This window comes from Narcine bancroftii, chromosome 1, assembly GCF_036971445.1.
Source record: "Narcine bancroftii isolate sNarBan1 chromosome 1, sNarBan1.hap1, whole genome shotgun sequence".
In the NCBI taxonomy this organism is placed as follows: Eukaryota; Metazoa; Chordata; class Chondrichthyes; order Torpediniformes; family Narcinidae; genus Narcine; species Narcine bancroftii.
The window spans coordinates 105,452,306-105,477,434 of NC_091469.1; the positions used below are offsets into that span (position 1 = coordinate 105,452,306).

Below are 25,129 nucleotides of genomic sequence, written 5' to 3' on the forward strand. Positions count from 1 at the left end.
GAAGCGATCTCCCAGTCTTCCTCCAGTTTCTCCGATGTAGAAGAGGCCAAAACGGGAGCACAGGATGCAGTAGGACATTCTGATGCTGTCACAGTTGGAGTACAATGTGCAGTTCTGCTTACTACATTATAGGAAGGATTGCATTGGAGATGGTTCAGAGAAAATTGGCCAGAATATTGCCTGAGATGGAATGTCTGGGTTTTTTCCCTTTGAGCAGAGGAGCTGAGGGGCATGGAGTACATACTGAGGAACTTTTCCCCATGGCACTGGTGTCCAAGACCAAAGCAATAAAATTAAAATGAGCATTATGAAGCATAGAGGCAATCAGAAGAAGAATTTTTCATCCACATCTGGAACATGCTGCCTGAGAAGATGCTACATTTAAGGAACATTTAGATGAGTACTTGAATTGCCAAGTCTATGACCCAAGACCTGGTAAATGTCCTGAATGGAGATGGGAGTTTATGGTTAGCATGGATATAATGGGCAAAAGGTCCATTTTCTGTGCCATATGATTCTATGATATTTTCTTTCCTTGTGTGGCTTAGGATTAATTTTTACTTCCTGATTCTTAAGAGTAGTATCTTGGAATATTGGATTATCTTGAAACTGCTTTATAAATACTTTGACTTTGCTAACACAAACGTCAAAAGTCTCCAAACACAGAAGTAATAAAGAGCTCGCTGACTATTGCTTGGTATTGCCTGCATTTTCAGATCAAAATGGCGACATGGTTAGTGCAGCAGTTAGTGCAATGCTATGAACAATGCCAGTGACCAGGGTTCAAATCCGTCGTTGTCTGTAACAAATTTGTACGTTCTCCCCGTGTCCACGTGGGTTTCCTCCGGGTGCCTGGTTTCCTCTCATGTTACAAAGAGGTACAGGGTGAGTAGGTCAATTTGGTGTATTTGGGTGGTGAGGCTCATGGGCCAGAAGGGTTTGTTACTGTGCTGCATCTCCAAATTAAAAATTAAAATTTTGGCTTTATCCTGTTCAGGCTGAGTATGTCAGTTTTTGCATAGCTCTTTCAATATGTTGCTTGGCAGCAGCTTGATCCTGAGTTGGAGCCTTGCCTGGTGAAAGCTCCAATTTGGAAATCTTCAAGATGATTTGCATCTGCATGAAGAGAACGATGTCTAGACTTGCCCCTCTGATGGGCAAGCTCCAGGACTGGGTTTGCATACTAAACAACAATCCTGTCATTAGCTTTCTAACAAATTATTAGAAGGCCTAAACAACTAATGAAACATAAAATTTAAAAAATTAAATCTAAAAATTGTTCAGTGTGTTCAGGAGCCAATGTCAACTCCTCCTCTAATTTAATTATGTTTTAAAATTAAACATAGACCCCTTCTGCTCCACTTACACCCATATGACCAATTAACCTACTAACCTACTATTTTTGAAGGAAACTGGAGCAACCAAAAGAAACCCATGCAGATACAGGGAGAACATATAAACTCCTCACAGACACAGTTGGATTCGAACCTAGGTCCCTGGTACTGAAATAGCATTGCACCAAGTGCTACTCTAACAGTACCACAGTCATGTTGTTTGGGGAGAAAATAAGAGCATAAGAAATTGGAGCAGGAATACATCATATTGCCCTTCTGATCTGCTCTGCCATTGATCAGAATCATGTCTGACTTGGTATCTCAGTGCCATTTCCCAATACCTTCCCCAAATCCCTTGATTCCTGAACATATGGAAATCTATTGACCTCCACGTGAAGAACACATTTGTAAATACTGTAGTGAAGAAACTTCCCATTATCCCAGTCCTGAATGGCCTCCTTTTTATGCCTTCTTGGTCCTACATTCTTCAGCCAAGGGGAACCATCCAGGCTGTAGAGCCCATTAAAAGAGTTAGAGATCGAGTGATATTCAGGATTTTTTCACACACCTACTGATCAGTCATCTGAAAAAAAGGAGGCTTTGAACTTTCCAAATGAAAGCCTTCATTGAGTTCTTAGTAAAATCAAATTATGCCAAATATTTGTCAAATCATGATGAATAAATAATCCCTCTAACTTATTAATAATGTTATTAATAGTTTGCCAACTAAGTTATCATTAATCTACTTCTATTCATCTCCTGTTGAGTTAAACAATAAAATCTGCAGGCACTGGGGTCGATTGCAGTACACAAAAGTGCTGAAGAATCTCAGCAAGTCCCACGACATCCATATAAGGTAAAAGGGCAACCAACATTTCGGGCCTAAGCCTTTTGCCAGGCCTGAAATTTTGGTTTTCTATTGATGTTGCAAGACTTGCTGAGTTTCTTCAGCACTTTTGGGTGTCCCATTCACCTCTTGGCAACCAGGCACAGATTGTCATTGGTGGAGTTCTGGGAAGAAATTCCCATGCAGTCTTCTTGGTTGATGCTTGACCCATAAGCCATATTAAAATAAATGAGGCAATTTAAAACAGAATAAACATTCTGCAGAGAATCTACTGATTATTGTTGCTAATAAAATGTGTTTAAGCCATGTGAGAGAACGTGGACATCGCAATTTCTGTGTTTAGGTCTTCATGGTTAAAAATTCTGCTAAATGTCTTTTTTCCTGGTTTCCAAAGCAAAGATGTCATCAGCAGACCTCCACGCAGTAATGAATCTGTTCAGGAAAGGAACTATCCAGATACTTTTCATTATCTTCGAATACCTCTGGTTTCTCGTGGACTCACTTCTCCGGCCTGCATGGCCTTTCTTGAGGCTTGGTTCGCTGCTGTGGCAATTACCTTTCCCAAACACTGATGGTTTCCAGGTCCTGGAGAGCTGTGTGATCATTAAACTCCCCTGTTTGGTTTTCAGGTTGGCCATTTCCAATCCCATCGGTTCTGTGTTGAACTACTCTTTGCACTGAGCCCTGTGCCTTGTGACTCACACTGTTCGGGCGGAAAAGGTGCTGTGGAACCTTAAGAGGTAAAACACCTGGCTTCACTCATTTCTTTTTGCAATAAATAGTTAGCAGATGGCATATCGGAGCAGAGATTGAAAGCTTCAGCTCATTGTGTCAAAGGGTGGGACAAGATGAAGTCCAATCAGTGACTCCTCGCCTGTTACCGAGCAGTACGGCCATTGTGACAGAGCACCATGAGAAATTACCCAAGGGTGCTCTGCCTCCTGGATACGAAACTCACTCATTGACCAAAAAAAGGGAAATAGGGATCAATAAAATTAACTCAAGAGCTATTTCACTTGTGGAAAGAAATTTTGATAAGTAATAAGCATGCTCTTTAACACTGATGATTAGTTTTAAATTTTGGCTTCAGATTAGAAATTGATGCTTTAGAAAACTTTGTCGTCATAGATGTGAGGATCAGTCGATTGGAATTGGAATTGCGTTTGAGCTCACCAATCACACAGCTTGTGTACAAATGCTCGCTATCTCCCAGAGGCACAACTTGATAGGTGGAACATTTCAGAGCATTGCCAAGCCAAACATCCATCACTTCAGGTTATTCTTTCCTTGCGCGAAGTTGGTAATCTAAGGATGAGTCGGTGCGAGAGAAAGAGCATCTCTCCTCCACAAGATGGGAAATTCTTGCAAGGTTTTAATGTGAATTTGCTAAAGTGGAGGCAAATGAAAAAGTCAATGAAACACAATAGGCTGCAGACACTGTGCAGCGTGTCGAATGACACAAAGATTTGACTCACATCAAGGCTTTTATTAACAAAAGACTGGAGCGTAGTACATCGAGGTCGACCAGTCCAGACTGACCTGGGTCTGGTTAGTAGCAGCCCTTTATGACCTGCCAGTAGGCGTGGCTACAGCTCTCAGCCAATCACTATTACTATATGTAAATATATATGAATATATACATTGGTGATCCTGTACTATCACACACACTATGATTGTAGTAAACACACTGAAATGCTGGAGGAACTCAGCCAATCTTTTTTCAGTGTCTATAGGAGACATGTTGCCGACGTTTCGGACCTGAGCCCTTCTTCAAGGAAAAATCAGAAAAGGCAGAAGCAGGAAATATCAGAAAGTCTCAGAATTCAAACAATGGGGGAGGAATCCAGACCAACAAAAGGTGTTAATTGCCTATGATAAGGGACTAGGTAGAATTGATCATGTCTATGCAAAAGGAGGCAGAGAATCAGGGTCGGTGTCTAGTTGGGGATATTAGGATAAATGAACCTCCTCTGGGCACTGCCACCATCACACTTATTACTCCCTCCGACATAGCAGACAAGCATGCTGCTTATATTACGTGGAGACTAGTGATGCAGCTAAGAGGTCATAGGTGAATACAGGTGGAAGGGTAATAGAGAAAAAAGGGGAGAAGTGATGGGAGAAGATGACAGAGGGTAATACTCTGATAGGAAAGGGAAGGGAAGGGGATCAGGAGTTGGAGGAGGAGAGGCAGAAGGATAGGGAAAGAGAAAGATGAGATGAAGGCTTTAATGGAAAACTGGAGGTCAATGTTAATGCTGTCTGGTTGAAGAGTGCCCAGATGGAAGATAAGGTGTTGCTCCCCCAATTTGCAGGTCACCACGGTCTGGCAGTGCATGAGGCCATTGACAGACATGTCGTTGTGGGAATGGTGTGTGGAATTAAAATCATTGGTCACTGGGTGGTCCTTGCCGTTGCAGTGAACAGAGAGAAAGAACTCAATGAAACTATGAAGATACGACCACTAGCCTACTGCGGGGTGCTATCTCTGTACCTCCAGGAAGACCACCTAAGGATTGACTCCACCTATCCAGCTGTCAATCAGCTGACCCGAATATAGGCCTGAGCCGGCCCCTCCTGAGCCAGTCACTTAGGAGCCACCATAGCTGAAACTGGTGTGTCGAGACTTTTAGCAGAATAAAGCCTGTCGTACAGTCTTTTGTGTTTTGTGTCTGCTTACTGTTACCACAGCGCATCACAGAAACTTACACTCAGTCTGTTTCCTTGATGGAGAGGAAGCCACATCGGGAGCACTGGATGAAGTAGATGGGCCCTCCAGATTCCCAAGTGAGGTGTTGCTTTAGTTGGTATGACTGATGGGAGCCCAAAATGGGGCTGAGGGAGGAGGTGTGGGGGAAAATCTCCCACTATCACTTCTCAGCTTTTTCTCTCTTCTTCTCTGCCACCTGTTATGACTTGTTCCTTCCCCTGACCCTTCCTCCCATCTCTCCTATCCTCTTCACACCTTTTTTTTCTTCCCTATACCTGAGAAAGTGCCCAGGTCTGAAATGTTGGTTACTCTTCATTTCCTATGCATGCTGTGAGGCCTGTTGAGTTTCTTCAGCACATTTGTGTATCACACTCAACTCAGGCAACTACAGACTCTTGTATACCAACATTCTGACTGAGGCTCTTTAGCCAATATCTCTGCAAATAAGTTAGCACTTAGTTCTTAAACCATCTGGTTCCTGTGGCAAAATGTCAGAGAAGGGAATTTCATTCATAAGATTTGAATTTCATCGATGAGATAGAAGTTAATACAGTTAATGTGTGATTTGATCCCATGCAACTCTCACCTTTCCTTCATAGTTGAATAATAGATGGAAGGGAATGTCACCAAGAAAAGATGCCTGGATAGCAAACAGTTCTTCGTGGTCCTATCATCAGTGACTTAATAATAAATAGAGGAGAATATCACTGAACAACGGAGCCTGGTTAATAATAAAGAGGAAGTTGGCAAAGGCTTGTTGACAGGAACTTTAGAATAACTGGCTGAAGACTGGGAGTCATACTGATGAGTTCCTGCAGAGACCGTATGCTTTATCTGTTGGAGGATAGTGTGTGAGGCTTGGCATGTGACTAAGCCCACTGCTCTACTCATTATACACCCACGACTATGTGGCCAAGCACAATTCCAATGCTATCTATAATTTTGTCAATGACACCACAGTTGTCAGCAGAATCACAAATGGCAATGAAGAAGCGTCCAGGAGGGAGATAGATCAGCTCGTTGAATGGTGTAACAGAAACAACTTTGCGCTAAACTTCAGAAGGAAGTTAGGGGAACATTGAGGGCTCAGAAATGGAGAGCGCCAAGAATTTCAAATTCCTGGGTATCAACATCTCTGAGGATCTGTCTTGGAGCCTCCAGGTTGACGCCATCACAAAGAAGGCTCACCAGCATCTATACTTCGTGAGGTGTCTGAGGAGATTCGGAAACTCTTGAAAACTTCTACAGGTGTACCGTGGAGAGCATTCTGGCTGGTTGCATCATTGCCTGGTGTGAAGGAGCCAACTCTTAGGACAAACTCCAGAGGGTCGTTAACTTGGCCTGCGACATCACAGTCACCAGACTTCACTCCATCAAGGACATCTACATGAAGCGGCCTTTATCCTCAAAGACCCCCCACTATTCAAGCCATGCCCTCTTCACTCAGCTACCATCAGGGAAAAGGTACAAGAGCTCAGCAGCACAAAGACAGCTTCTTCCCCACTGAATAATCAATGAACCAAAGACACTGCCTTTCTTTTCATGCACTATTATTTTTATTTGTAGTAATGTTGTAAGATGGTTATAATATGCACGTTTGCCCTGTGATGCTGCCCCAAAACATCGAATTTCATGATTTGTTCATGACAATAAATTCTGATCCTAATTCGGAATCTGAAGATCACCAAAAGGGAGAAACCATCTTCAGTATCCAAGACAGGACATAAAACATCAGTCAATTGTTCAATTGTTGAAAGGTGCACAATGTACCACTCATGCACAACTAAGATACATGAAGTGACCTACAGGAGAAAGACTGAAAAAAATGGCAGCACTGCTGGAGCCTGCTGAAATAGCAGCTCTGCTGCTGGTGCGGACACGGAGTGAGTAGTGAGAGGGGACACTGCGCTCATCCGTAGTGTTCTACTGCACAGTGCATCTGCCGATGGCTCCATAAGGCATTAAATGGCCTGTTAAAGGAGATGTCGGTGTTTTATTTTAACATCCTGTCACCGCGGAGTCTGGTCCCATCTGTGCTGGCAGCAGGCTTGGGGAGGGGGGTTTCAGATTCTGGGGGGGCAACGGACTGGCAAAGGACTCCATTAACAGGGAGAACACCTCCCGTTTGAGAAGAAGAAACGATGGAGACAACCCTATGGGATAGTGGCCATAGTGGGGACCCACAGGAGTCAAAGGACCCACAGGAGTCAAAGGACTCACACCAGTCTACGGACTCCTGTAGACTGGCTTGAGTCTGGCTGATGGGCTGCCAAGTATTGGAACCGGGATGCGAGACGATGCCAAGGACAGAAGGGGATCCTGAGAGCCATTGGGCTCTGAAGGCTTACTGATCATTTTGGAGGATGGATCTTGAGCTCAGGTTGCTGATGGTTTAGCCTGAAGTCTGTGTGGCTGCAGAGGCTGCAGGAGTGCTGGAGGTGAATCTATGGATATGGGGTGACTATGAAGGGACTCTCTTTTACTTCTGTTGCTCAGTCTGTAAGGGGTGCAGAGCAATTTCTGGTCATGGCAACAGCAGACTAAATGCAATTTCATGTCATATTACATCTGTTTTATTACACGACAATAAACGAATCTTGAATCTTTAAAGTAAGATACGTTATCAATCAGAAATTTCCCAATTGGGAGAAATGTAACATAACCTCGGAATACTGCCAGTGCTAGAGGACTTCAGTTTAAGGTGAGTGGAGGAAAATTTAGGGGAGATGTCAGAGGTAGGATTTTTACTCAGAGAGTAATGGGTGCCTGGAATGCATTGCTGGGGGAGGTGGAGGAGGCTGGTACAATAGGGACATTCAAAAGACTCTTGGGTAGGCACATGAATGTAAGAAATATAGAGGAATATAGATGTGAGGAAGGGAAAGGTTAGGTTGCCGTGGAGTAGGTTTACATAGAATGGGACAGTATCATCGGGTGAGGGGGAGGTACTGTGTTGGAATGTTCTATGTTTGAAGAATGGATAAGATGGAACCAGGGAGGTTGGCTTCTGTTGGTAGGTGAGACTAGAACTCGGGGACAAAACCTAAAAAATCCTGGTAAGTAGGACAGAGATGAGGAGGAACTGCTTTTCCCAGATATTAGTGATTCTGTGGAATTCTCTGTCCAAGGAAGCAGTAGACACTGCCTTATTAAATAGTTAAGACTAGAATCCGATTGATTTTTGCATGGTAGGAAAATTAAGGGGTACCGAGAAATGGCAGTTCGGAGGAGCTGAGTTCACAGCCAGATTAGCTGTGATTTCACTGAATCCCTGATCTGGCTTAACACTGTTCTCCACACTGATAAGGATCCTTAAAATAGAGGTGTATGGTAGGGTAAGGTGGGGACCACAACATTGTGTTCTATTATCTATGCAATAGTTAATGGATGATTTAAGTTTTCATTTTAATTTTAACAGTACAGCATATAAAAGGTCCTTCCTCCCATGAAACCAACCATTGTCCCCAATTAACCTACTAACCCCATACTTTTTGGATGGTGGGAGGAAACTGGATCACCCAAGGAAAACCCACACAGGTCACAGGGTTGAAACTCTTTACAGGCAGCGCTAGAATTGAATTTACACTGCAATGGCATTGAACTAACCATTAGGCTTTCGGTGACAGCTTTTTTTAAAACTCAGAATGGTGTAATGGGATTATAGGAAAGATTAAAACCTTGCATTATTTCCATGGAGTAATTTGGGACAGAATGGTGTATACTGTAAATGGGAAGGGCCAGGAAGTTGCCTGTTGCAACAGGAAACATTGGGCTCCAGGTTCTCATACTAGCATGTGTTAGAATTGGCATGACTGAACTATAAAGTCAAATGAGAATGCTATGAGTATAAATATTGATATATTTGTTTGACTTGATGTTTCGTCTGATCTGAATTAAATCTTTGATCTGTCTAAATTCAAAGCACCAAAGACAGTTGCCTTTGAAGTAAGTCATTGTAATTTCTGCCTGAGGACCCTCTGAGACTAATTAAAGGCTCCAAAAGGTGGCATTGTAATTTTTGACTTTGAATTTGTATTGGTAATTAAAGAGGAATACAATTCATCATTTTCATCCTCTCCTCTGTAATTTTACTCATTTGGCTGATTGACACTGGATATTAAGAGATCTAATCTTCCCCCTTGAAGTCAACTCATTCTTTTCATCTATCATATGTACCCAATCTGGGCTTTAAAATCTCAGTTCCATTCTCCATTCCTTCTAAAGTAATAAATCCATGACTGTACTGTGTATTTATCATTATGAATGGCACAATTGTTTGTTTAAGGTGATAGTTTTACATTACACTGAAAGGTCAACATATTTTTAAGCTTAGACATACCATAACAGGCCCATCCAGCCCACAAGCCCGCACCCTCCAATTACACCCAATTAACCTATTAACCCTCTTTGAAGGGTGGGAGGAAACTGGAGTGCCCAGAGGAAACCCACATGGACATGGAGTGAACATACAAACTTGGGATTTGAACCCGAGTCACTGGCATTGGAACAGAATTGTGCAAACCACTTCACTAACTAGGCCGTCCTCCCCAAAACACTATGCTAACGTGTTGATCCCTAACCACTACACTAACCAGGCCACCTCCTAACTGCTACACCAACCATGCTGCCTCTTCGGATCATCTTTGGATTAAAGGCTCCCATTTAAAAGATGTTTCTCCCCCATGTTGTCAGTCTGTCTTGTCCAGCTGTGAAATTCTGTGAGCCATCAAAGTGATGATTTCACACCATTCAGTTTTTGTGTAGCAACTCGCATGTTTTAAATGTTGCCATTGAACATGTACTTTTGGCACAGAGGCTGGTGTGGGTCTCACCATAGTCAGATGGAAAGTAGAACTGTCCAAAAAAGGATGCAAGTGTTTCGAGAATAGCCCAGTTTACATACTAACTTCTGCCATTACAAGCCAGTCATGGATATAACATCAGTATTTAGAATGTATTTAAATATTAGGTGCAGGGAAATAAGGAGTCTTTAGCTTTGCACAAATAAGAATTGTCAGCAAAAAGAACAGGAGTGTGATTCAGAACTGCTCATCTAGCACACTTTCAATCAATTTCAGCTTAACCCATTTTCTATATTTAGAACCTAAGAATTGAGAGTGATAACTGGTTTCATCTAAGCAGATAATTACATGTATACTCCTGGAGTCAGGCAATTTTAAAGAAGGCACAGAAATGCCTCTACTGTCCCAAAGTCTGAGGAGATCTGGCATGTCTTCGAATACTCTGTCAAATTTCTACAGGAACACTGTGGAAATTATACTGACTGATTTCATCATAGCCTGGCTTGGGAATTCAACTGCCCAGGAATTAAGAAAGCTGCAGAAAATAGCAATCGTAGCCAGGTCTATTACAGGCTCCCATCTATGGAAGACATTTATGTGAGGTGCTACCTCAAGAAGGCAGACAATATAAAAAAGAACCACCATTACACCTGATCACAATGTTTGCTCACTGTTACCTTCAGGCAAAAGGTACAGAAGCCTGAAGGCCAGCACTTCTAGGTTCAAGAACAGTATTTTTCCAATGGCTATCAGGTTCTTGAACTGCCAATTAAGACATGGACAGAGTAGATGTAGAAGGGTTGTTCAGGATTGAAGGGTATCCATTTAGAACAAAGATGTGGAGGAATATTTTTAGCCAAAGGGTGGGAAATCTGTGGAATGTGTGGCCACAGGCAGTTGTGGCCATGTCATGATCTTACTACCTAAATATAAACTTGTCCAGGACCACTCTATTGAAATGCCACTTTTTCTTCTTGCACTAACTATAACTGTGAATATTTATCTATCTTTCCTTTATGTTTATTATCTCTTTCACTAATGGGGAGAATTAATGTATACAATCAGAGATGGTGTATCTTACACATGTATGTGGCTGCTGCAAGTACGAATTCCAGTGGATCTGCACTATGTGTATGACAATAGCTCATTAGCTCAGTGCAAAAATATCAGAATTAGAATTTACTGTCATGAACGTCACAAAATTTGTTGTTCTGCGGCAGCATTACAGGTGCAAATATTTCCATAAATTACATTTTAAAATAATACATAAGTGCATAAATAAGAGAAAGTAAGGTAGCATCTGTGGGTCATTATCCATTCAGAAATGTGATGGTGGAGGGGAAGAAGTTGTTCTTGTACCGTTGGGTGTGTGTCTTCAGGCTCTTGTATCTCCTTTCTGATGGTAGTGGTGAAAAGAGGGCATGGCCTGGGAGGTGAGAATAGAAGCTGCATTCTTAAGAGACCGCCTCTTGTAGATGTCCTCAATGGAGAGAATACTGATGCCCATGATGGTGCTGGTCGAGTTCACAACCCTCTTTTCCTGTCACCTCCATACCAAACAGTGAGGCAGCCAGTCAGAATTCTCTCCACGGTACACCCAGAGAAATTTTCAGGTCTTTGGAGGCAATCCAAATCTTCTCAAACTTCTCATGAAGCATAGGCGCTGGTGAACCTTCTTCGTAATTTAATCGACATGAAATATGCAATTCTCACAATTTGTGTGATGCAGTATCTAGACCATTTGATGTAAACCCAAGAGGGATGACATTTTGTGAAGTTCAATTGTCCTAACAAATAAAAACAAAATTGCAGATGCTGAAAACCTGAAATAAAAATAGGAAATGCTATTTGTGGAAAGGGAAACAAATAAAATAAATGAACATTGAAGAATGGCTATTAACTTAAACTGCTACCTTCATTATCAAGCCAGTTGTGGAAGTCATATTTATTCCTTTAAAAATGTGCATGGGGAAAAGTGCAATGATCTCTTGTTCATTTTGTTTTGGCTATTTTCAGATCAACATGAAAAACTCACTATCTGCTGAACCTATAAATGACTTCAAAGCCTCAGTCTTTGACTTGTCCTCAACCTGGCTCCAGCAAATGTAGATTGAGTATTATAAGAAAAGGGGGTCAACCAGTTGAAGTCAAGGGTTGATAAGGAAAGAGGAATTATTTTTTTACATGTCACAGAACTTTGCAACTGATTAAGTACTTCCAAAAAGTGCAAAAGTTGCTGGATGGATCACAAATATTGATAGGTGCAAAATCAGCAAGACAACTCTGTGGTCAACTTATGCACAGGAATGTCCCGCAGACTTCCGAGGGTTGGTTGGTTGAATGATTAACGTTGACAGAGACAAATGGTGCAATGTATCTTTTGTAGAGTGAAAGGGGATCTTTTGTATCTGCTTGATTGGACAGATGGTTTTTACTTTAACTGACACCTCAACAAGGAATATAACCTCTAATAACACAGCCGTTGAGTTCTGCATTGATATATCAGCCTTGAATCTGTGCTGACATCGTCAGACGTTTGACTCAGAGGTGAAAAGGATCCAATTGAGTCAAGAGGCCAGATAGGGAAGGAGTTTCATTTAAGGGAAGTTATTTTGTAACCATTCAAAATTCAAAGATATGCACCATTCTCAACCAAAGAAGTGTGCATGGGTGGGGTGGGGGGAGGGGACAGGAGGAGTGGTTAATGAGTGTTATTACAGAAAAATGTAGAATTCCTCTAAAATGATCCAGGACTATAATTGGATGAAATACTCAAATGAAAGCTTTAATTTTATGGCTGAAGATATTTGATTTTATTGTTTCTATTAAAAAGGACAATCTTGCCAGGAAGAGCATCCATCACTTTTCCACAAAGTTATTTGTGGTGCGCTGCAGGTTAGGAGCAAGCACACAAAACCAAAAGACTGTACAACAGGCTTTATTCGACGTAAAACTCCACAGAGCCAGCTGTGAGACTGTGCTGCTGTAAGCTCTGAGAGTGACTTCAAAGGGGCAGCTCAGGCTTATATCCCAGAGGGTGATTGACACCCGACCGGGTGGGGTTTGGTCCATTCAGATTGGCTGATTGACAGTCAGCCAGGTGTTATCTTGTCCCCATGCTCTTCTGCAGGTACAGAGGTTGCCCCCTGCAGTAGGCCAGAGGTGTACCACCACATTATTTTAAAAGCAGCATAAAGCAATAACAAGTATTCTGCAGATTTAGGATTGATATGCCTAAATTTAACTTGTATGTCGCCTCATCACAGGAAGGATGTAGGTGCTTTGGAGAGGGCACAGAGGAGATTTACCAGGACGTTGCCTGGTTTGAAAAATGTCTTATGAGGCAGGGTTAACAGAGCTGGGACTTTTCTCCTTGGAACAATGAATGAGTTTTAGAAGTACCGTGTTTAAGATTATGAGGGACTTAGATAGGGTGAACAGCCAGCACTTCCTTCCTGGGGTGACAATAGGAAATGCCAGAGGACATCTGTTTAAGATAAATGGAGAAAAGTTTAGGAGAGGTGTCAGAGGTAGATTCTTTTTACACAGAAAGTGGTGGGTGCCTGGAATGCAATATCAGGGATGGTGGTGGAGGGACATTTAAAAGACTGTTAGATGGATACATGGATGTAATAAAACATAGAGGCTTATCGGTGTGAGAGAGGAAAAATTAGATTGTGGTGGAGTAGACTTACACAGATCAGGACAATATTGTGGGCTGAAGGGCCTGTACTGTTCTATATTTTCTGTGCCCTTCCAAACTTGCAAGAATGCTGAAAGGCCTGGACATAGTAGATGTGGCAAGGTTGTTTCCCATGATAGGAGACTCTCAGACAAGAGATCACTTTTTTGGGATAAAGGGGCATCCACTTAAAACAGAGATGCTGAAAAATGTCTCTACCCAGGGATTGATGAGTCTTTGGAACTTGTTGCCATGTGCGGTCATGGAAGTGAGGTCATTAGGTGTATTTAAGGCAGAGATTGAAAAGTACTTGATTAGTCAGGGCATCAAGGGCTACAGGGAGAAAGCCGGGGAGTGGGGCTGAGTGGGAGGGTGGATCATTTTATGATAGAATGGGAGAGCAGACTTGATGGGCTGATGGGCCTCTTTCTGCTCTTATATCCTGTGATCTGGTGACACTTATAAGTTTGTGTCTGACCCAGCACCATTTACATGTGACTGAGGAGCTTCCTGCTGAGAAATTGTAGGTTTGGAATTGGAAATGTGGCAGTGTATTTTTTTATTAACGTAAAGATACAGTGTGGTAACAGGTTCTTCCAGCCCATGGTTTACATCGAATAAATCCTGTTGGCTTTGTGTGTTTGCTCCTGACCTACAGCGCATCACAAATAACCGTGGAAAAGTGACGGATGCTCTTCCTGGCAAGATTGTCCTTTTTAATAGAAACAATAAAATCAAATATCTTCAGCTTTAAAACAAAAGCTTTCATTTGAGTATTTCATCCAATTATAGTCCTGGATCATTTTGCATTTTTCTGTCATAACACTCATTAACCACTCAAGTGCCACCCAAGTAGCACCCATTTAACCTACTAACCTCACATGCCTTCGGAACATGGGAGGAAACCAGAGCACCCAGAGGATAACCACGCAGTCACAGGGAGAATGTACAAACTCCTTATAGACAGTGCTGGATTTGGACCTGGGGCACCAGCACTGCAATATTCATGTCAAATACAAATTTGCGTCAGGTTTCAAATTAACCCTTTTTATCATTCAAACTTTTTTGCTGCAAGAAACGTATTTTTGGTTGAGGCAATGGATTTCTCCTTCACCCTTCCATTACCTGAAGAACAATATTAGCCGTGGGTAACAAGCAATTCTGTTTTCAATTAAAATTCTTTTGTCTTTTGCACATGTGTAAATCTAAACCACCTACTGCCAAGTTTGCAGACAGTGAGACATTCCCAGACTCAATATATCAATAATTATTCAGCACAAAAAGGGAATATTCTGGAAGAAGCCAATTGAAAATCCAACTGCTCAAAACTTTTTGCAGAGTTCTATAAAGTTTTCAAACAGTTTGAAGGAAATTCCATATTTGCATTTGGCAACTTTTTCATCAATTTCTTCTCATGTTTTTTTTTACATTATTTTGTAAACGGTTCTGGATTGATGAACACATTTTCAGTCTGCTGCTGGTTACGGCATCTAAGTCTGCTTTGGCAACAGGACAGAAAGGATAATTGAATTACAATTTGCAGGGACATTTGCAGATCAGAAGTCTATGTGAAATAGCCAGGCCAATGAGAAGAGGGCAATTATTAACTGAACATTTAAATTGCCCATATAAATAGTGATGACCTTTTTGTAGCACAGGTGGCATTTTAATGGGTGGTTAGTTGAAAGGATTTTCTCTTCCTGTGGTAGTTTATACCATGGTTATAGAGAACACAGGGCTGTGTGCTCAGCCTGCTCTCGTTCATGCTATTGACCCACGACTGCATTGTCAGATCCAGTTCCAACAGTGTTATCGAATTTGCAGATGAAACAACCATAGTTGGCCTCATCAGCAATAATGAAGGGTTGCAACACAGAGAAGAGAAGGAAAATCTTGTGAAATGGTGCATTAATAACAACCTGAGTCTCATTGTGCTCAAGACAAAGGAGACGATCATGGACATCAGAAGGACCAGGAATGACCACCCTCCACTACACATCAACAGCTCTATAGTAGAAAGAGTAGAGAGCACCATGTTCCTTGGAGTCCACTTAACAAGGGACTTACCGTGGACACTCAACATCTCCTCACTTGTCAGGAAGGCAGAACAGTGACTGCACTTCCTGAGAAGACTGAAGTGGGCAAGGCTACTACCTATTATTGTGTCATTCTTTAGCAGCAGTTCTATCAAGAGCAACCTAGCCGGCTGCATCACAGTGTGGTATAGTTGCTGCAAAGAAATGGATCGGTGGTCAATCCACAGGACTATAAGCATGGCAGAGAGGATCACTGGGGTCTCCCTCCCCCCCCCAATCAAAATGATCTGCTAAGATAATTGTCTGAAGAGGGCATGCAAAATCATTGAGGACTACTTCGACCCTGCACACAGCATCTTTCAGCTACTCCCATCAAGAAAGCAACACAGGAGTTTCAGAGCCAGCTCCACCAGGCTAAGGAACAGCTTCTTCCCACAGGCAGTGAGAATACTGAACAGACCCTAACCATCTGAGATGCTTATATTTACTAAGCAATGATTGTTTAATTATTTATATAAATGAATATTTGTCCTGCATATGTATTGTTTGTCTGCATGTGTGTTATGTCTGGATATGTTTTGCACCGAGGAAGGAGAACGCTGTTTCATCGGGTTGTACTTGTACAATCAGATGATCATAAACTTGAACTTGAACAAGATGTTGCTACATCTCACCATGGAATAAGGAGTAAATGCTGTTAAGCTGAGCAAGCCACATTGTGCGTTTCGTTTATTTGGCATGATTCCATTGCAGACTTGACCACCCTGCATCGCCCATTGGCTGCATTCCACATATGACCACAAAACTGTCCTTGCTCTTGGCTGGCTGGTCCACGGATGCAAACCTGGAGTCCGGAGCATCACCTCTGTTGACTCACTGGCAGCAACTGGCCCTACAAAAAAAAACATGCATGGGCGTAAGGCCACAACAGACCAATCCATGCAAACAACAGAAGTTGGAGCAGGAGGTGATCTCCCATCCCCTTGAGCTGGCATCACCACTCAACAAGACCACAATTGATCTGACTGTGATCTCCACTTGATCGTTGGATATACATAGTAACTTTTGACCACTTACTGGCTAAGAATCAATCACCTTTGGATAGAGAGATGCTGTCTATTTGCACACCTTTAAATATAGTCATAAAAACTTTTAAGGAAGAGAGTTGCAAAGGCTCATGACCTCTGACATTAAAAGAAGTAAAGAAGTAAAACTCAAAAGTCTGCAGACACCGTGATTGAGGTAAAAGCACAATGTTGGAGAACCCAGCAGGTCAAACAGCATATATATATCCAATAGAAAAATACATAACCAACATTTTGGGCTTGAATAAAATGTAGGCAGGCACCTGAACAAAATAGTAGGGGGTGGGGTGGGGGAAAGGGGAGGGAATTAAAAATTTCCCTTCATTTCTATCAAGTAACCCCTTAAGCAGTGTCCCTGGGTCATGGAGAGAAGGTCCTCAGCCAATTTCTAAATCGAATTCTTGCCTCTGCATCCTTGTCAATACATTTATTTAAACAGAGTTGACCAGAACAATCCTGGATGATGATTCTGTGCGGACCTGAGATTCAAATTTTATGTCAGTGGTTCCAAGGTATTGAGTGAAAGTTTGCTTTGTGTGCAATCTAGCTCATCAACCCATTCACAGTAAAACAGTAAAAAGCACATGACAGAGTGCAGAGTCACAGAGAGACCAGTTAGAATTGAGCAAAGACAGAATGATTTGACTGCTGTGAGGTTCCATGTCAGACATGCTGCCTTTTGGACGAGGCATTAAACTGGGGCTCAACTCTCTCAGGTCCTCAGGCAAAAGATTCCAAGAGGGAATGAACAATGTTCGCATTGGTCCTTCAGTTGACCTGATTGGTACAGGATGGGATCCACTAGGATCTGCCCAGATCTGGCAGCAGATGAGCTCCTTCCTAGTTAAGGCTGGAGTGTGGTCTTGCTGTCTGCTTAAAAACTAGCCCATGGACATAATGTTTATGACACACACACACACACACACACACACACACACACACACACATACAGAATAGTGTTCACAGGATGCACGGATAATATGGGTGTAGTGATCATGTGACATGGATGGAGTCCAGATGTAGTGGCCATGGTAAACGAATGGTGTCCAAGTGTGGTGGTCATGGGACATGGACCAGGGTCAGGTATAGTCATGAGATCCAGTGCCACCACCTCTGTAGATTTCCCATTGAAATGCATGGGAGAAATGATCTGATTGGAGAAAGGTTCCCCAATTACTTTGATGGCAAATTCTAGCCTAGAACATTGATCATTCCACTGATGCTGTTTGACCTGCTGAGTTCCTCTAGCAGATTGTATTTGACCTCAGATTCCAGCAACTACAATCTCTTGTGTGTTCTCAATTAACAGTTTAAATGTTTTAAAATGTTTTTAGTGTGCACATGTTTGAGTCTTTTTGTTCAATAAAACTGTCATATAAATATTTTAACCCTTATTTTAGTTTTTACACATTTGGAGTGGTTTTGAATATCTGAGGAAGTCAGAATTATTCTCAGACATGCATTGAAGTGGGATCTTTAAAAGCTGGTTTGGCAGAAGCAGGGCCTCACCAGCCTTTGAAGCAGGCGCCTGCAAAGGGAAAAGCCCTTGTTCTGGGCTCAAGTTGAAGGCTGTGGCTGGGGCTATTTAGAAGGGGCAGGCAGAAATCCACCCCCAAAATCTGAGGAATATGATTTTGCCATTTGTGGAGCATCTGCTGAATGGAAATTCACTTCAATATGTTTCTACATTACAACAGTGACCACATTCCGAGGGCAGCAGAACATAAGCAAGTGGAAGCAGGCGATGGTAATCTGTTCTGGCCTCAACTACATTTCCAATTTAATTTTTTAAAAATTTAGATACAGCACAGTAACAGGGCCTTCTGGATTACAAGCCCTCGATGCCAAAATACACCCATGTGACCAATTAACCTACTAACTCTATATGTTTTTGGGACAGAAAACAAGACTGTAGCACCCAGAGAAAACCCATGTGGTCAAGAGAAGAATGTACAAACTCCTTAGAGACAGCACCAGGTTGGAACCTGGGTCTCTGGTGCTGTAGTGGCATAATGCTAACAACGACACTAACGGTCTCACATCAATCTGTGCCATTGTCTTGTAACCCTGAATAATAACTTGTTACTGATGCTTGTGTGTCTGGAAGAGGCCTAGAATGTTATCAACACCTCACTGTATTCTAACTTATACGCTTACATTTGGACATACAGCATAGTAACAGGCCATTTTGGCTCACAAGCCCATGCCGCCCAATTACACCTAATTGAACTACACCCCAGTAAGATTTGAACAGTGGAAACAGGAGCCCCCAGAGAAAACCCATGCAGATATGGGGAGAATGTACAAACTTCTTACAGACAACGTGGGATTCAAACCCCCGTTGTCCACTCTGCTAACCATGCTGGCCTGATGTGAAACTACTACAGCATGAGATGGTCTTACACACCTTCATTGATTGATCTCAAAGTCTCTCATCACATTTAATTTCTGTATGTTAATATGATTTATGAAAAGGGCAATAAACATGAAACTCTCTCAGAAAAGTATACAAGAAGGAGTTATTTGGCCATTGGATCTTCCTCTATTATTTAAAAAGATCGCACCCCATCTATCTCCCAATCCATAAGATCCTTGACAAAACTCTTGTCAATCTCCACCTTCAATATTATCATTGAGCGAGTACTGACCTCATCAGCCCTCTGGTGGAAGTGAATTCCATACACTCATAGAAGATGCTCTCTAAACTCAACCTGAAGTCACTCTTAACTCAGTCCTAAATGGCCAAACTTTAATCCTGTGATTATGGCCCCTGGCTTTCATGCAGATACAAGCTGAATAAATTCATAAGTACTCATTTTCAGGCATCAGGAGAAGACTTAAATGTCACAGCAGGTAATGATACTTTGTAACAAATGGATAAACATTCATCGCTTCACACAGAGAAATTAATTGGGCTAAGGGCCGGCCACACTGCCACCATTATGAAACCTAAACCCACCCCCATTGTTGCTTTGAAGAGGAAAATCTCTGTTGCCATACTAAAACCGGGCAGTACAGTTAGAATTGTGGATACAGCTCCAGTGACCAGGGTTCGAATCCAACGAGTCTGTAAGGAGTTTGTACCTTTTCTCCGTGTCTGTGTGGGTTTCTTCCAGCTGCTCCAGTTTCCTCCCACCCTTCAAAAACATGTGGGGCTTGTATGTTAATTGGGTATAACTGGGCACCGCAGGTTCAAAGGCCAGAAGGGCCTGTTACCATACTGTATGTCTAAGTTCAAAATGAAATATAAACTTGTATCTGCGCCAGAAATCTCTTACTGACTGCTTATGTTAAACCTTCAGTGGTCCACAAATTTGGCAAATTGCTTTGTTTGGTTAATAATTACGTGTAAATGTAAACTGTGTCAGATGCTCTTTCAATTTGTAGCCCATCTGTCAGACAAACCAGTTTCAGGAAATAACAATTTCTCAATAGTTTTCATGTTATTTATTTTGACTGAGCATTTCTGTGATGTGTTAATAAATTTCTGTCATACCTTTGGTTTTTGTGTTTGCAATTTATTTGAGCCTGTAAATCCACTAGGAGTGCTTTAGTCTTTCTTTTTCCAATCTGTTTGAGTTATATAGAACATATATATAAACAAATTTATTTATTTATTTATTTATATGAGTAGACTATAAGAAAAACAACATATTAGTATTTAACAAATATATATTAACCATAAATTTCTTCTCTTGTAAAACCAAAAGAAAAAAAGAGAAAGAAAACAAATAATTTTTATTGCAAAATCCCCTCCAACTAATCTGTGAGTAAAGTAGGAAAACAAAAGGTTTCCTGGTTAAACTTTAAGGAAACTTTCTTCTTCTGGCTATCCATCCCATAAGATAAAGATGGTTCATTTCAGTCAGTTTGTGGGGTTTGATATGAGGATGAATGTGCATAAATGGATTTAGGTGAGTAAGGGTTGCACAGGTCCAGACCTACCCTCATGACATGGTGAGATCTAAGACGGCTATGGAAATATTGAACAAATGGACACCAAACTTCTTCAAGTTTAAAAGATGTATCATATGTCCAACTCCTAATTTTCTTAAAATTTAAATATGACAGCAGAGAACCATTGAAGTAGAGTAGATGGGTTAAGGCCCTTCCATTTAAGTAATATGGCTTTTCTAGCCAATAATATTCACTCTGTGGAAACAGGCATATGTCCAGACTCCGCTGGTATGATTCCAAAAATAGCTGTTAATAGATATGGTTGTAATTCTTGATAAATCATTTTAATCCAAGAAATAAATCCTGGCCCAAAATTAAATAATTTTATGATCTCAAATAAGTAGGGACATTCCACTCTATCAAATGCTTTTTCAGCATCAAGGGAGATAACATATTCAGGTTTTTCAGATGAAGAGTAAATAGAATCAAATAATCTTTGAATATTAAAATGAAAATACCTATTATTAATGAACACAGTTTACTGCTTAGATGTAAATTTAGGGTAGAATATTCTCTAATCTGTTGGCTGAAATTTAGAAAGGATTTTAGAATCTACATTATTGGCCTGTAGGAGGAACTATCTGTTAGGTCTTTATCTTTTTTTAGGAATTAACGAATGGAATGCTTTAGTCATCTGAAAAAAAATGGAATAACCAATGAGGTGTCAACATTGGAATTTTAAATTAGTTATAACTTTATTGAATGGATTTTTTAATGCTTTGTTTCATTGCCTCAATTAGATGAAAAATACAGTAAAACCCCTGGTTTCTGGAATTCAAGCAATTGCCAGCCTCAAGCAACCAGCAAGAAAATCTAGGAAAATAAATAGTTAAAAAATGTGTTCAAAATTGGCACGTCTCACTAATAGTTTGCCAATCCATGCAACCACATGCAACCACATAATCTCAAGCAACCAGAAAATACACTTATTCAACATTTACCAAACCCCATATGTGCCAGATATCAGGGCTTTCATTGTAGCTTTAAAAAAAATTATGCTTGCTTTGAATGTGCTTTCACCTGCCTCTTTCTGATGTTTTTGCAGATAAATTCCATCAAATAAGAAGTGAAGTTATTACTGTGTTCGATATAGGGGAACAAATAGATTGTGGACAAGAAGACGATTCTAAATGGGGTTTCAGTGGCAAGTTTTAGTTTGCTTCATGATGTCTGTTTTGGTGGGAGAAACCCATGGTGGACTTATTAAGAAAATTATTAGGCAGAAGAGAGATATCTTGCAGCCTAAAGAAGAGAATGTCACATTACCACTTGGAACACAACCCATCAACTTCAACCACGTCTACAACATCAATGTTCCCCTTGGCTCTCTTTGTTCAGTGGACTTGGAGTCCCCAGATGGCATTGCAAAACCAAAAGTTGACTCCAGCGACCAGCACGTGGAGCATACAGCTGATGGCGAAAATCAGATTGTCTTCACGCACCGAATCAACATTCCAAGGCAGGCCTGCGGCTGTGTGGCCGGACCAGACATCCAAGACCTGCTCAATCGGCTGGAAGTGTTAGAAGGCCACGTGTCATCCCTGCGGGAACAGTGCGCCAATGGAGGATGCTGTGGAAATGGAGCACAACAAGGAAAGGGTATGGGAACAATGATCGGTTGAATATTTACCATGCTGCCGCTGAGATCAGTGCTCTAAACCAGCCATTCTCAACCTTTTTTTCAACCATGGCCTCTCTGGGACTCTGCTTAAGGCTGATGGGTCCCCTTTGCTATGAAGCAGTCAGGCTTTGTTTTTTTTTCCATACTCCTCTCGTATTGATTACATGTGTGAGGTGAAAAGAAAATAAAGCTTTTAATTAAATGTGCTGTGTGTCCAGGAGAACCATAGGGTTCCCATTGAGAATGGTATATGTATATGTGCAGTGCTGGCTCTCAACTATTCATGATATACAGTAATGATGTGGAAGAGGAGACAGAATGTAGTGTACTGTATCTAAGTTTGCTGATGACACTAAATTGACTGGAAAAGCAAATTGTGCGGAAGATACGGAGAGTATGCAGAGAGATGTAAATAGGTTAAGAGAGTGGGCAAGGGTCTGACGGTAAATGTGAGGTTATCTAGTTCGGAAGGTAAAATGGAAGATCAGATTATTATTTAACTGGCAAGTGACTGCAGCATGCTGACATGTAGAAAGATTTGGGAGTGCTTGTGCATGAATTCCAAAAGGTTGGTTTAGCAGTACTGCAGGCTATCAAGAAGGCAAATAGAATGTTGGCCTTCATGGCTAGAGGGTTGAATTTAGGAGCAGGGAGATTATGCTACAATTTTACAAGATACTGACGAGGCTTCCTTACTTGAGGAAGGATGTATTGGGTTTGGAGGCGGTGCAGAGGAGGTTCCCCAGGTTGATTCCAGAGATGAGGAGGTTAGCCTTTGAGGAGAGATTGAGTCATCCGGGACTGTACTCACTGGAATTTATAAGAGTGAAAGGGGATCTTGTAGAAACATATAAAATTATGAAAGGTAGGCAAGCTATTTCCATTGGTGGTGGACACTAGAACTAGGGAAAACAACCTCAAGATTCAGGGTAGTAGATTTAGGATGGAGATGAGGGGGGAACTGCTTTTCCCAGAGGGTGGTGAATCTGTAGAATTCACTGCCAGTGGACATCACCTCAGTAAATATATTTAACACAAGGTTGGAATGATGTTTACATAGTAGGGGAATTAAGGGATATGGGGAAAAGGCAGGTAGGTGGGGATTGTCAGATCAGCCATGGGTGATCTGCCATTGAATGGGGGAGCAGGCTTGATGGACAGGAGACAGGATGGGCTACTCCTCTCCTGTTTCTTATGTTCTTATGTTCGAATCTGGCACTATCTTTAAGGAGCTTGTATATTCTCCCCATATCTGCCCAGATTTCCTATGGGTGCTCCAGTTTCCTATCACACTCTAAAAATGTACAGGGGTTGTAGATCAATTGAGTTATTTGGGAGAAACAGGCTCATAAGCCAGGAGGTCCTGATTTCATGCTGTATGTCTATAAAAAAGCCTCATCTGCCCATTCACTAACTGTACTCTTTGTTTAGGACGCATTGATGTAAAGCCCATCTGTGGAGCACATGGAAACTACAGTGCAGACAGCTGTGGGTGCCTGTGTAAGGCTGGCTGGAAAGGAGAAAACTGCACAGAGCCTGAATGCCCAGCGAACTGCAATGACAGGGGCACATGCCTCAATGGCAAATGTATATGTGAAGATGGCTTCATAGGTGAAGACTGTAGTGTCGAGTATTCCTGCCTGAATGACTGTAGTGATCAAGGGCGATGCATAAATGGAGTCTGTCATTGCTTCGAAGGTTTCACAGGAGAAGATTGCAGCCAGGAGGTGTGTAGGTTTGACTGCGGTGACTATGGAACGTGCATGAAAGAAGTTTGTGTCTGTGACAAAGGTTATACAGGTGAGGACTGCAGAATAAAGCTCTGCCCCAACAATTGCAGTGGCCAAGGTGTTTGTGTTGATGGAAAGTGTGTCTGCGATGAAGGTTTAACTGGAGAAGACTGCAGGGATCTTGCCTGCCTTAATAACTGCTTTAATCGTGGCCGCTGTGTGGACGGAGACTGCATCTGTGATGAAGGTTTCGCCGATGTGGATTGTTCAGAAATCATTTGTCCCAATGACTGTTATGACCGTGGACGTTGTATCAAAGGCGTATGCTACTGTGATGAAGGATTCAGCGGCAAAGATTGTGGAGAACTTGACTGCCTTAACAACTGCAGCCACAATGGTGTGTGTGTCAATGGCCAATGTGTATGTAGTGAAGGTTACACAGGAGAAGACTGCAGCGAGTGGTCTTGCCTGAACAACTGCAACAATCGCGGCATCTGTGTCCACGGGGAATGCATCTGCCATCAAGGCTTCACTGGTGAAGATTGTGGGGAACTGGCTTGTCCAAATGACTGCCACAACCGTGGCCACTGTGTAAATGGGCACTGCATCTGTGCTGAAGGTTTTGTTGGGGTAGATTGCGGAGAGCTAGCCTGCCCAAACAACTGCCATAACCGTGGCCGCTGTGTTAATGGGCAGTGCATCTGTAACTACGGCTTCACCAGTGAAGACTGTAGTGAGCTATCCTGCCCCAACAATTGCAACAACCGTGGCCACTGTGTCAGTGGCCAGTGCATTTGTGACGAGAGCTACATGGGCGAAGATTGCAGTGAGCAGATTTGTCCCAATGACTGCTATGATCGTGGCCAATGTGTTGATGGCATGTGCATATGCGAGGAAGGTTTCACTGGAGTGGACTGTGGACAACTGGCCTGCCTCAATGACTGTCACAACCGCGGACGCTGTGTCAATGGCCAGTGTGTCTGTGAGCAGGGCTTCATCGGTGAGGACTGCGGACAACTAGCTTGCCCCAACGATTGTCACAATCGTGGACGTTGTGTCAATGGCCAGTGTGTATGTGATTCAGATTACCTAGGAGTCGATTGTGGAGAACTGTCCTGTCCCAATGACTGTAATGACCGAGGCCAATGTGTTGATGGTCAATGCATCTGTAATGAGGGTTATGTCAGTGAAGACTGCTCTGCAGGTGAGTGATTGATAAAATTTGGTTCCATTTGGTGACTGTTAGTCCAAATACCATTTTCATTCAAGATCTATTTTCTTTAATAGATTTTATTGCATTACACAAGGATTATAAAGTAGGAGTA

The 25,129-nt window shown here is 42.0% G+C and overlaps 1 protein-coding gene across 9 annotated transcripts in view; it reads left to right on the forward strand.

Moving 5' to 3' along the window:
* LOC138762150 (tenascin-like) overlaps positions 1-25,129 on the forward strand; it is a 189,820-nt gene that overhangs the window by 25,806 nt on the left and 138,885 nt on the right. For 8 of the 9 annotated variants that reach the window (XM_069935624.1, XM_069935656.1, XM_069935646.1 and 5 more), the window contains exons 2-4: positions 2,811-2,921; positions 21,499-22,052; positions 23,506-25,008. In XM_069935624.1, the coding sequence (XP_069791725.1) occupies positions 21,584-22,052; positions 23,506-25,008 (1,972 nt within the window). In that variant the 5' untranslated portion in view covers positions 2,811-2,921; positions 21,499-21,583. The remainder of the gene's footprint in view (positions 1-2,810; positions 2,922-21,498; positions 22,053-23,505; positions 25,009-25,129) is intronic. The other variant, XM_069935635.1, reaches the window with a different exon arrangement.